This window comes from Podarcis melisellensis (assembly GCF_964234715.1).
Source record: "Podarcis melisellensis genome assembly, chromosome: 1".
NCBI lineage: Eukaryota > Metazoa > Chordata > Lepidosauria > Squamata > Lacertidae > Podarcis > Podarcis melisellensis.
Window position 1 is genome coordinate 5801020 of NC_138528.1, and position 13457 is coordinate 5814476.

Below are 13457 nucleotides of genomic sequence, written 5' to 3' on the forward strand. Positions count from 1 at the left end.
AACTTGGTGGCATGATTTCCTAGATACCAACCAGTATTTAACCAGATGACATTCCACTGCCTTGGCACTGACTAATCCATATATATTTTTCCAGCTCAGGGCTTGTTTTCCACCCTGGGCTCCGCCTGCAGGTCACGTGTTTGTGTCTGACGTTTTCCAGGCTTCCCTCCAGGTTCTCTCCAGTGTGGCGGCAAACGCTCTTGTTTGGAAAAACAACAGTCCTACACTCAAGTGAATGGGGGGAGGGGGGAGGTGCGTGGAAGGGGGAGAGGCACACATGCTGTAAGGAGCAGATTTGGGGAAAGTCCCCCAGCAGCTGTGCTTGTGCTCATTCTGCAGTCTCCTCGGCCCAAGGGGCTACCAAGGGCAGTCGCTCCTGTGGTGTGTCAGCCGGTACTCCTCTGAAATCCAATATGTTGCCTGGATTTTGAAAGTCAGCAGCATAAGCAGTTCTGCTGCTCCTACTTTCTGCTTCCCTATAATACAAAACGAAGATCATGGCCACTGGTCCCATCACCTCCTGGCAAATAGAAGGGGAAGAAATGGAGGTAGTGAGAGATTTTACTTTCTTGGCCTCAGTGATCACTGCAGATGGTGACAGCAGCCACGAAATTAAAAGACGCCTGCTTCTTGGGAGAAGGGCAATGACAGGCCTAGACAGTATCTTGAGAAGTAGAGACATCACCTTGCCAACAAAGGTTCGTATAGTTAAAGCTATGGTTTTCCCAGTAGTGATGTATGGAAGTGAGAGCAGGACCGTAAAGAAGGCTGATCGCCGAAGAATTGATGCTTTTGAATTATGGTGCTGGAGGAGACTCTTGAGAGTCCCATGGACTGCAAGAAGATCAAACCTCTCCATACTGAAGGAAATCAACCCTGAGTGCTCACTGGAAGGACAGATTGTGAAGCTGAGGCTCCAGTACTTTGGCCACCTCATGAGAAGAGAAGACTCCCTGGAGAAGACCCTGATGTTGGGAAAGATGGAGGGCACAAGGAGAAGGGGGCGACAGAAGACGAGATGGTTGGACAGTGTTTTCGAGGTTATGTGCATGAGTTTGACCAAACTGCGGGAGGCAGTGGAGGACAGAGGTGCCTGGCGTTCTCTGGTCCATGGGGTCACGAAGAGTCGGACACGACTAAACGACTAAACAACAACAACAACATAATACAAGGGGTCCAAGGACCAGAAAAAGGGTGAAACATCATATTATATGACCACCCATCCTTTGCCAAAAGACAATGGCACGCTGTTCGATGCCACAGCATCCTTCTTCCCAGGGTGCAGTTGAGAACGTGTGTGGCTGTCACAGGAGATGGGGGGGAGGGAGGGAGGATGGGACATTAGACTGCAGCTCAGGGGCAGAGTATATACACTGTGTGGGCAGGAGGTCCCAGGTTGCTGCCCTCCCTCTGTCCTGAGAGACAAGGAAGCGTGCCTCTCGGGGCAAAGTCAGTCTGCTGGAGAATCACAGCGCCTGCTGCGGCTGCAGAGACCAGCAACTTGTAACTGCTACCTCCCGCGTTGTTTTTGCTGTGTTAGCAGCACCTAAGTGACATCCCTGGGTCTCCAGCCTGGATGGTGCATATGGAGGTCCTGGGCTGCCGGGATGATACAACCCCCATCTTAGTGGTGTAAATACAACGCTAGTGGGATTTCAAGAGGCACTGTAAAAAATAAATAAGTATTGTTTATTAGAAATAATGGGAGTAAGGAGGAACAATGGCAATACGAAAGAAGGGAATGTGTATTAAAGGTATAAACATGGATGATTGTCAGAGACGCTGAAGGAAGTCCAAAACAGTCAGAATTTGTTGTATTTGGGATAAAATGTATAACTGGATGAAAACTAATAAAATTTATTTTAAAAAAAAGATAAGACCCCCATCTTAGCCTGGCTGATGTGGTCCAAAGGAAAGCAGAGCAATGTGTTTGGCACCAGCTTGGCTGCAGGAGTTGCCGCAAGGAGGTGTACAAGGCACCATCCAACAGGCTTTGGGTCAGGTTTACTCCTTAACCTTTTAACTCACCGAGGGTTTGACCCCCATCAGCTCCCCTCGCCTGGTTAGCCGCTCAGTTGAAGCCGTTTCCCGGGGTGTGGCCACTGCCGCACGCTGACAGCTTCTAGGAGCCACAGGCGAGAGCTGAGTGCAGGGGACCGAAGGTGGACAAAGTGTCCCAGAAAGAGCACGATGCGTCTCCCAGCAGAGATATTACCCCTCCCCTTAACACCCCATACATTGCCAGGGAGACAAAACTCCTATCTGAAACCCTGGAGATTTGCTACCAGTCATTGTAGACCAAGGGTGGCAATGGGATGGTCTCCCATCATCCTTGACCACTGGCCATCCTGCCTGGGTGCAGTAACAACTGGAAGGCATCAGGTCAAAGCAGGCTGGTGGGTGTCAACTCTGTATGCTGCACCCAAAGTCATCTATAAGCAGGAGTGGGGACCTGGTGCCCTCTGGGTATTACTCGACTGCAGCTCCCATCATCCTTGACCACCGGGGAGTTGCAGTCCAACAACGGTGTGGTGCAGTGGTTAGAGTGTCAAGGCTAGGATTTGCAACACCAGGGTTCAAATCCCCACTTGGCCATGAAGCTCCCTGGGTGACCTTGGGCCAGTCAGTGCCTCTCAGCCCAATCTGCCGCACAGGTTCGTTGTGGTGGTTAAACGAGGAGTGGGATAACCACCTTGTATTTAGCCTTCAGCTCCTTGGATTAAAAAGTGAGGCATGAATGTGATAAATAATCATAAATAGACATTGCTGCATGAGGTGAGCCAGTTGCCTGACCCCTATAAGGCATCTTCCTGTATTTTTGTGTTTAAACATGCAGTTCTCTTACTAGCCGCTGCAATGCTGCTGGTGTGCATAACGCACAATGGTTTGTGTATCTTTGATGCGTTCTAACAACGCCCGTTTTCATTTCCCCCCAGCGTTTTTTAGGTGCCAAAGACCCAGTTGACCGCCGTGTGGAGCGAGATAAGTTCAGGCAGGAGCCCCGCCAGAGGACCGGGATGGATTGGCTGTGACAACCTGCCGCAGGTGGAGGAGGAGGGGAGAGTTATGATGAAGAGTTCCTGCCGAGCTGGCCTCCACCGGGAACTGCTGAATTCCACATCCTCCGCGTTACACCCGGTCAAACGGTACGGTTAGATGCAGAGCCCCCATTTTTCCTGGGCAAACGCTTTCTACCTCAGCTGCCTTCCGATAGGCTCTTGGTGGCTGGAAAACCCATTTTTAAGCAAGGATCCCAAAGAAATGAGGAGGAACACTGGATTCCTGGCAATTTATAGACTTATTTTAGGTCCTAGGTGACTCTGATGTCTCCTACAATGAAGGCAGTTTGTGTCAGAATTGCAAAGGGAAAGGCTGTGGTCTTTTATAGACAGGGTGGCTGACTAGAAAACAAGAAGCAGAGGATAGGAATAAGTCCGCTATTTTCCCAGTATGTACAGTCGTACCTTGGAAGTCGAATGGAATCTGTTCTGGAAGTCCGTTCAACTTCCAAAATGTTTGAAAACCAAATCACTGCTTCTGATTGGCTGCAGGAAGTTCCTGCAGCCAATCAGAAGCCATGGAAGCCCGTCGGATGTTTGGGTTCCAAAAGAACATCCACAAACCGGAACAATCACTTGCGGGTTTGCAGCGTTCGGGAGCCAAAACCTCCCGAGTTCCAGGGTGTTCAGGATCCAAGGTACCACTGTTCTTCATTATAAATATTTGTGTCCCTTACTGCCAAGGTAGGACCCTTGAAACAGCTTATGACAACAGTGATCGGTTAAAAAACCCAACACCCTAGGAAGGAAAAACCACCCACCTAAGTCTGGGCCGTCATTTCTAACTCCCTCGTGCTAAGACAGAAGTTGCCGGACTCCTCCAAAAATTCATGGGTGCTTGAGAAATCATGCTAAGGTCATGGCTTAGGTAATTCTGGGTCAGCATCCTCTGCTCTGAAGTCCTGACAGGATGACGGGTCTTCCGCTCAGCCTTAGAAATAAAATCCAAACAAATAATCAATTTGAAAAATGAACTGAGTCTTGAGAGGCCGAAAATGAGTTTGTTCACTGTTACTGAAGTTCCTTCTTCCTGTAGTTTTAGGGTCCAATTTATATCAGAGCCTTCCCCAAGCTAATACCTCCCTCCCCCCAGTATTTTGAACTAGAACTTCCATCAGCCCCAACCAACATTGACTTTAGCCAGGGGTGTCGTCCTCTCTCTGTTTCTCTCTCACACACGTGTGTTTGTGTGTGCGCACACATGTGCATGTATGAACACACAACTTCCTACCTACTCTATAAAAAAGGTATCCCATCTCCTTGATCTCTCAGCTCCCGGCTCCTTGCGTACAAAAGCACCCTTCAAAAACCAGCAATGGTATCGGTTTTTAATCCGTGCATTTCTCTCTCTCTCTCTCTCTCCTAGAATATCTGGCATGCACTTAAAGCCCTATCTCAAGTTACAGAAGAAAGAACGGCCTCTGGAAATAAGCCTGGACCCTCCCCGAAGCCCACCAATGAGCCAGCCGAGGTTGGCAGAAGAGGAGAAGCCCAGCAGCCCCGAGCCAAGCCTCTTTCCAGCCCCCTCTCTCCGGAAGCCATTGGGGACCCTCTCCCCCAACACCATCGGCAGCAGCAGGAGCCACGCGGAAGGGCCTGGCGGGAAGGAGAGGAGAGCTGCCCTCCCGGCCACCATCCACCAGGGGGATGATGGAGAGGGGCCACTGGACATCTGGGCCATCGTGAAGCCGGGGAACACAAAGGAGAAGGTTGCCTTCTTTGCGGCCCAGCAATGCGGCGACCGCAGCCGGCTGCTCTCTGTGAAGAACAAGAGCACCTGGGACATCGACGGGAGGTCCACTAAGCGCAGGAAAAAGTCGCTGGATATCAAGAAGGCCAAGGTCCACCTGGAAAGGATGAGGGAGGCCAGCGGGAGGTGCTACCAGCCTGAGCCATTTGCCTGCGGCATCGAGCACTGCTCTGTCCATAATGTGAATGACGGCCTGGAGGGGGGCTTCCCGGGGCGGCCCCTGTCTGTCGTCGAGATGGTTGCTTTCTTGGAGCAAAGAGCCAGCGTCTTGCTGGCCGACTGCTCCAAAAACTGCCCCAGTGCCTCTGCTGTGACCAAGTTCCCTGGCCAGCCCAAAGCCGCTCCCCTAGCCTCTCCCGGACCTTTTCCCACCTCGGGAGTCTGCGAAGCTCCCTCCGAAAAGGCAGCCTGTGGGGCGAGCAGCAGCGGCAGCAGCAGCAGCGATGGGGAGCAGCAGGCAGAGCCCCTTCGCGTGCTGGACATGGTGGCCAAGCTGGAGTCGGAGTGTCTCCGGCGCCAGAACGAACGCGAAGCAGGGTCGCTCTCGAGGAACAACAGCTTCCGGCGGAACGTGGGGCGGATGCTGCTGGCGAGCGGGGCGCCCCCGGAGAACGACGCCGGCAAGGCGCCCCCAGAAGCTCCCAGCCAGGAAGAGCCCTGTCCGCCGCTGGAAGGCCAGCTATCTTCGATCGTAGACGCCCGTGCTGGGAACGGCCTTCTCGTGCTCGAGCAGGGAGGGTCGGTCTCCTCCAGCCGCAGCTGGCTCAGTTCTGAGAAGGCGAGCAAACCCACATATCCGGAAGCTGCTCAGGCGCCCCCACATTCCTTGCACAGCCGAAAAGCGACGGTTGATTGTACGCCGAAGGAGCCGGCCACTCTTCCCAGCCTGGCTCCCAACGCGCGAGTGAGAGAGTCCGTGAGCATTAGTATCTCTGTCACCAAGAGGGACGCCGGCTGCAGAGCCGCCCAGCCTTCCGACGCCGCCTTGGGCGAAGACCCTCTTCCGGGCAGACTCTTCTTGCTCCTGTCCAGATGCGAGCCCCCCCAGGAGTGCCTGCACTCGGGGGAGACCCTCCCCGAAGAGTGCCGTGTGGGCCCTCAAGGGAAGGACACCTCCCTGGGCGATGAAGCCCCGCGCCTGCCCGCCCCTGCTCCCGGGGAGCCCCGGGAGGCGCCCTCGGAAAACACCCCGCAGGCCCTCGCCTCCTCGCGCCTGAAGCGGCAGAGATCTCACGACTTCTTGGAGACCAGGTTCAAAATCCAGCAGCTCCTGGAGCCGCAGCAGTACCTCCTCTTCCTTCCGCACCACATCATCGTGAAGATATTTGGGCTGCTGCCCACCCGCAGCCTGGTGGCGCTCAAGTGCACCTGCGGGTACTTCAAGTTCCTCATCGGGTACTACAACATCCGGCCGGCCGACTCCCGCTGGGTCCGCGACCCCCGCTACCGGGAAGACCCCTGCAAGCAGTGCAAGAAGAAGTACACCAAGGGCGACGTCTCGCTGTGCCGCTGGCACCCCAAGCCCTATTGCCAAGCGCTGCCCTACGGACCCGGCTACTGGATGTGCTGCCACAGGTCCCAGAGGAGCGTCCCCGGCTGCAGGCTCGGCCTTCACGACAATCACTGGGTGCCTGCCTGCCACAGCTTTAACCGTGCTCTCCACAAGAAGCCCAGGGAGGCGGAAGAGGACTGTTAGCATGCCCTCCCTGGCGCAGCCTTTGTGGAGCCTCACTTCCTAGGTGGGGAGGGGAAAAGATGTTTTATGCCTTGTGATGTTTACACTGTATATAATTTTGTGGGTGGTTTTTTTTGTTTGGTCCCCCTCCCCCTTTCTATTTCCCGCTTCCACAGGGCGATGAAGAAACTGCACATGACTTCTAAATCACAAGAGCCTTTTTTAACCTTTTAGAGAAAGAGAGAGAGAGAGAGAAATAGCCCTTCCGTGTACATAATATTCCCAGAATCTCCTTGTCCATCAGAGTGACTTGACAGCTGGTTGACCAACGTTGAAGATCACTACAACGCAGCTACGAGAGTGTTGCAGCTACAAGTCCCGTGTCGTCGTCATTGTAAAAAGCAACAACTGTGTCTCATTTTCAAATCTGTATATCCTGTACAAAAATATACATATATAAATATATATAAATATAAATATATATTGAAAATGTTTCTGGAAGGAAACTCTAAATAGGTAAAAGAGGAATCTTCGAAAAGATGGTTTAACTGGACAACCTTAAAAAAATAGGCTAGAACAAATATTTGTTATATCTTAGGGTGGCAGCAAGCGAAAGAGGGGTGTTTTTCTTAGAGCAAAGAGTGTTGAGAAAAAGCTCTGTCTTCCCATGCCCACCTCACCTGGTTTTTGTTTCATTTTTTTTTACCTTAAAATAAAATGTGCATTCTGAATCTTGCTCACCTCTGTTTTCCTCTCAAGGTTTTCCTCGTTAAAGCTCTCTCTCTTAAAAAGGGGTAGTATTGCAAGCATTCTGGCTGTGTGAAAGTGCTCTGCATTACGGTCAGAGAAGCAGGGCCAGCTCAGGACACTTTGCTGTCTGGGGCAGGATGATGTGCCCTCCCTTTTCTGCATACCCAAGCCCATGGACTGGTAGTTGGGTCTTGCCATGCAGCCACCAGCACGGAAGAATCTTCCACTACACCAGAAGGCAGCAGGTTAGTTTAGGGCATCCAGGACAAGGCCACACAGCCCTTGTGCATAGGAGGGCCATACAAGAGGATGTATCTTCCACCTGGGGCAGTTGCCTTATTTTGCCTAATGAAGACAGCTTACCATATTTTTCGCTCTATAGGAAGCACCGGACCATTTTCTTGTTCTCCCCCTCTAAAACAAGGTGCGTTCAAGGTGCATTCACCCAAAGCCTCCAGAGCGCAGCGGGCGTTACCGCTGGGCTTCGGAGGCTTCAGGTTCCTTTCGACCTGCTGTTTGGGGCTGGCGGGGGGAAGCGCTGCTTTCCCCCACTGCCAGCCCCAAAGAGCAGGTTGGGGAACAGCGCAAAGGCTGCGCACAGCCTTGCTGCTGCCCCCCGAGCTTGTGGGGCAGGCGGTGGGGGGGAAGCGCTGTGCTCAAAGGCTTCGGGTTCCTTTCGCTGACCCAAAGCCTTTGGAGCGCAGCGCGAGTTCCCGATGCACTCCAAAGGCTTGAGGCTTCGGGGACAGCCTTTGTAGCCTCCACAGGGCAGCAGGGCGCCTTCACCCCGCTGCCCGCGGAGGCTTTGCGCAGCTAACCCCAAACTAGAACAGGGAGACGGAGCGCTGTGCAGCGCTCCATCTCCCTGTTCTAGCTTTGGGCTTAGCCGCAAAGCCTGCATTCGCTCTATAGGACGCACACACATTTCCCCTTAATTTTTGGAGGGGGAAAAGTGCGTCCTATGGAGCGAGAAATACGGTATGTAATTGAGGGATCTTGCACCTGATTTTGAATGACACTTCCCCTATCCTGAGGTTATGTGTGACTCGGCCCACACTGTCCAGGAGGAACTCCAGGGGGGATACAAGGAGCTTCTGGAAGAGGAGGGAAAGAACAAGATTGGTTGCATGACCTTCCACTCATGCAGCCATTGGATACAACCCCTCTGTATTTAGCCAGGGGATGTGTATTTAGGACGGTGGGGGGTGTTGAAAAACTAACTGGATTTTGAAATTTAAATGTGAATCTCGACCATTTCCGATTTAATTTTGCAAATGTCAAAAAACAGATGTGCACCTATGCTATGGAATGCACACTCGATTTTCAGACATTTACGAGGTTTTCTGGAATGCTCAAAATCAACATGGGCATGCTGATGTTTTCCAAATATTTAGGCATTCAGAGTTACATAACCTTCATAGGGTTTACTCCCAATTAATGGATGGTTGCACATTTTGATCAGAGGCAGGTTGCAGCTGCCTTGAGCGCAGTCGCTTCTCGCCACACACATGGATTTGACTGGTGGAACAACCTTTTGTTTTGAGAAGCAACTTCCCTCCAGCTCTGGAAGTTAACTTTGATTAATGGGAAAGAGTGTATTTTATTTGTAGAATCAAGTAGTAGATTAAATTATGTAGAAGACAGTATATGGTTCAAGGTTGCAGAGGACACCAAATCAAGATGAGCAGCAAACGTTTTAGAAAACATGGGAGTGTTTCATAGGTAAAGGTAAAGGGACCCCTGACCATTAGGTCCAGTCGTGGCCGACTCTGGGGTTGCGGCACTCATCTCGTTTTACTGGCCGAGGGAGCTTCCGGGTCATGTGGCCAGCATGACCAAGCCGCTTCTGGCAAACCAGAGCAGCGCACAGAAACGTCGTTTACCTTCCCGCCGGAGCGGTACCTATTTATCTACTTGCACTTTGACGTGCTTTCAAACTGCTAGGTTGGCAGGAGCAGGGACTGAGCAACAGGAGCTCACCCCGTCGCGGGGATTCGAACCGCCGACCTTCTGATCAGCAAGCCCTAGGCTCTGTGGTTTAACCCACAGCGCCACCCGCGTCCCATTGGAGTGTTTCATAGATAGCAGTTAATTTGAAAATCAACAAGAAGAATGGTTGTGTTTCACTTAGGAGCAAAAGTGCCAACCATCTCTATGGCCATGTTGAGGCAGTTTAACTGGTAGCAAAGTCTTCTGAGAAAATATCTAACTTAGCATGAGTCACCATGACTGTATTATGCAAGACCAGTGTTTTAAGTCCACCTTGATGGGGGCCTAGTTTCTGAGATAGAGGAAGCACTATTGCTTTGCTCCCTGCGAGGAATACATTTTCACACTGGAAAAGAGGATGTTGATAAGGTGTGTGTGTGGGGGGGGGGGGAATTGAGAAGAGCTTCCAAGATGAAAAAAGGTCAAAAAGCTTGTAGCTCTGCTTTGCATGCTGAATGTCTCAGGTGCAATGCTCAGGATCTCCAGGCAGGGCGGCTGGGAAAGGTTCCCTGCCTAAAATTCTGCAGAGCTGCTGCCAGCCTGTGTAGACAGCACTGAGGTAGATGGAACACTGGTATATGGCAGCTTCCTATGGCATGACCAGTCACAAGTACAGTGGTACCTCGGGTTAAGTAGTTAATTCGTTCTGGAGGTCTGTTCTTGACCTGAAACTGTTCTTAACCTGAAGCACCACTTTAGCTAATGGGGCCTCCTGCTGCCGCTGCACGATTTCTGTTCTCATCCTGAAGCAAGGTTCTTAACCCGAGGTAGTACCGTATTTTTCGCTCTATAAGATGCACTTTTCCCCTCCTAAAAAGTAAGGGGGGATGTGTGTGTGTCTTATGGAGCGAATGCAGGCGGGCAGCTCTGCTCAGCGCTCCCTTTAAAGAGCCGTGTGGAGCTTGTGTGCGGCTCTTCGGGGCTTTTCCCCCGAGGAGGGAGAGGGCTTAGCCACGCACAGCCTCTCCCGGGCAAGGGGAGCCTTCATCCCGCTGCCTGGGAGAGGCTGCGTGCAGCTATCCCATAAACCAAGACAGCCAGCGGGATCGCTGCGCAGCGATCCTGCTGGCTGTCCTAGCTTCTGGGATTCAGAATATTTTTTTTCTTGTTTTCCTCTTCCAAAAACTAGGTGCATCTTATGGTCTGGTGCGTCTTATAGAGCGAAAAATACGGTATTTCTGGGTTAGCGGAGTCTGTAACCTGAAGCATATGTAACCCGAGGTACCACTGTATTAGGAAGAGAAAGGAGAACATAAAAAAAAATTCCTTCTGAAGTGTATCTGAAGAAGTGTGCATGCACACGAAAACTCATACCAAGAACTAACTTAGTTGGTCTTTAAGGTGCTACTGGAAGGATTTTTTTTTTGTTTTGAGTATGGCAGACCAACACGGCTACCTATCTGTAAAGGGAGAACATGGTTTTTAGATTACTAGGACTCTGAGAATTAACAATCTGTTTTGCAAGTTGAAAAGGACCTCATGCAGCAGAGAGCCAATCTTCCAGTAGCAATGACACATCTAACCCAAACCCTATCCTGGCTGGGGCTGATGGGAGTCATAGCTCAAAAATCTGGCAAAACATATTCTGCATAGGCAGCCCCTGCAGGAGAGCACCTGTTTTCTTTGTACCCAGAGACCAGTACCATCATTCCATCTTTGAATTAGTGAATTTGGTAGCTTAACCACATGCCGTGTGAAGAAGACCCTTTTTTTCCTGTCCTGAAACTTCCAGCATCTGGAGATGCCTCCTTGGAAAGAGACCCGGATGTGAAACAGCGGATTTGTTGCTGACTGCCTCCAGGATCAGAGGCAACAGGTCTTTGGGTCCTCAGCTGAAGATACCAGGGATTAACCCCAGGACCTTCTGCTGGGAGAGCTACAGCCAGTCCGATTGGTGGAAGAACCACATACACCTGCCCTTGCAGGTGAGACCGGAATAAAACCATGAGATAAATAAATGGGTGGGACTGCTTGGTAACAGCAGTGACAAGAAAATTTTCCCTCCACTGCAGGCTTTAGGGGATAGGTGCTATTTGCCGTTGACTCCGGGGAGCAGACGTTTTGGTGCATTGCATAAAGGCAAAGGGACCCCTGACTATTAGGTCCAGTCGTGGCCGACTCTGGGGTTGCGGCGCTCATCTCGCTTTACTGGCCGAGGGAGCCGGCGTACAGCTTCCGGGTCATGTGGCCAGCATGACTAAGCCGCTTCAGGCGAACCAGAGCAGTGCACGGAAACGCCGTTTACCTTCCCGCAGGAGCGGTACCTATTTATCTACTTGCACTTTGATGTGCTTTCGTACTGCCAGGTTGGTAGGAGCTGGGACCAAACAACGGGAGTTCACCCCGTCGCGGGGATTCGAACCGCTGACCTTCTGATCGGCAAGCCCTAGGATCTGTGGTTTAACCCACAGCGCCACCCTTGTCCCATTGCATTGCATATGGTCTCCAAAATTAGCCACAGAGGCATAAGGGGCTCTGATGGGACTTGACTTGGGTTATCACAGCATAGGTTTTAAACCTTTTTGAGTCCACGGCTCCCTTAACCAACTGCATTCTTTCTGTGCCACCCCTGTGGGCGCCCAGTTACATCACCCCATGCCAGCAGAGCTGGCAGCCCTCTCACCCTTTTTCAGATACCCTCGTGGAGTGTCCCCTCAGCCTCTCCCCTCCGGGCTGCTGCAACAAACAGCAGTGCAAGCCTTAAGAATTAAGAGGAGGGAGGGAAGAAAAGAGGGATGATTATGATGATGATAATTATTTATTTATACTCTGCCCATCTAGCTGGGTTTCCCCAGCCACTTTGGCCAGCTTCCAACACAATATTAAAATACAGTGGTCTGTTAAACATTAAAAGCTTCCCTAAACAGGGCTGCCTTCAGATGTCTTCTAAAAGTCTGGTAGTTGTTTTTCTCTTTGACATCTGATGGGAGGGCGTTCCACAGGGCGGGTGCCACTACTGAGAAGGCCCTCTGGCTTCTCGCAGTGAGGGAATCGCCAGAAGGCCCTTAGAGCTGGACCTCAGTGTCCGGGCAGAACAATGGGGGTGGAGATGCTCCTACTGGACAGAGGCCGTTTAGGGCTTTAATGGTCAGACCAACACTTTCAATTGTGCTCAGAAACGTACTGGGAGCCAATGTAGATCTTTCAAGACTGGTGTTATGTGGTCTCAGCAGCTGCCCCCAGTCACCAGTCTAGCCGCTGCATTCTGAATTAGTTGCAGTTTCTGGGTCACCTTCAAAGGTAGCCTGACATAGAGGCCAGTGTTGCCCGCAGCACCCCTAACCATCATTCAAGGCACCCCAGAGTGTCACGGCACACTGGCTGAAAACCACTGTATTAGGGAGTCACTTTTGTGTTCATAACAGTGGAAGACAGCAGACACCCAGGTGCATACAACACACAATACTGTCATCTTCATGTTGTTTCTTACAATTTTAGAAAACTCACAAGGATTCACAAAACTAGCCTCTCCCAAGTCAGAATGAATGGAATAACAACAATAATAAAAACCAAACCAGCCAACCTTAGGAAAACTCCTGTTAAAAGATTTATTGCAATAATACAATAAATTTTTAGAAAAACACACGCATCTGTTAGGTTACAACCCTACCTAGTCGGGAAAGTGGCGCAAGGTTTGCTGAAAAGGCAGCCAGGGGTTGGGGACCCTCAAACATAAACCCCCCTCGGAGGGTGGAGAGCACTCTTCATTTCAGAAGCTTCGCTCGGTATCTTTTGAGGCCACTGACCCTAAATGCGCAGCCTTGCCTCTGTGGCGCCACAACTATGACCCGCAAGATGCTCAGCCGGCTGTCTTCAGCCACAACAGTCCGCTAACGGGGAGCCTCTCTGCTCCTCGCCATTCAAGCAGAACACAATCACACCTCAATTGCACTAAAGTTTTCGGCACACACTCCCAGTTTCTCCACATAGCTATATATGTGTAAAAACATTTTTTTATATATGTGTGTATATCTATTTATATATACATATAAAACAAAAACCAACCGGGGGAAAAACCATTGTTACCAAAAGAAAAAAAGTGTTTCTGGAAAGGATTTGACACCCTAACATATTACAATCCTTGGGGCGCACCTTTGTGAATTCTGAGTGGATGCTACACTACGGCGCTAGAGAGGCATCGTTTTAAGACAAAGAAATCAGGACTGACAAAAGGTTTGTGGTTTACTGGCATTTCCTATTAAGAGGGTTTCCCCTCTCTTCTTTTTAAAAAAAA

The 13457-nt window shown here is 50.9% G+C and overlaps 1 protein-coding gene across 3 annotated transcripts in view; it reads left to right on the top strand.

Moving 5' to 3' along the window:
* FBXO34 (F-box protein 34) overlaps nucleotides 1-7215 on the top strand; it is a 57137-nt gene extending 49922 nt beyond the window's left edge. For all 3 annotated transcript variants that reach the window (XM_081911339.1, XM_081911340.1, XM_081911341.1), the window contains 2 exons: nucleotides 2937-3146; nucleotides 4426-7215. In XM_081911339.1, coding sequence (XP_081767465.1) covers nucleotides 3067-3146; nucleotides 4426-6505 — 2160 coding nt within the window. In that variant the 5' untranslated portion in view covers nucleotides 2937-3066 and the 3' untranslated portion in view covers nucleotides 6506-7215. The remainder of the gene's footprint in view (nucleotides 1-2936; nucleotides 3147-4425) is intronic.
* The last annotated feature ends 6242 nt before the right edge of the window (nucleotides 7216-13457 follow it).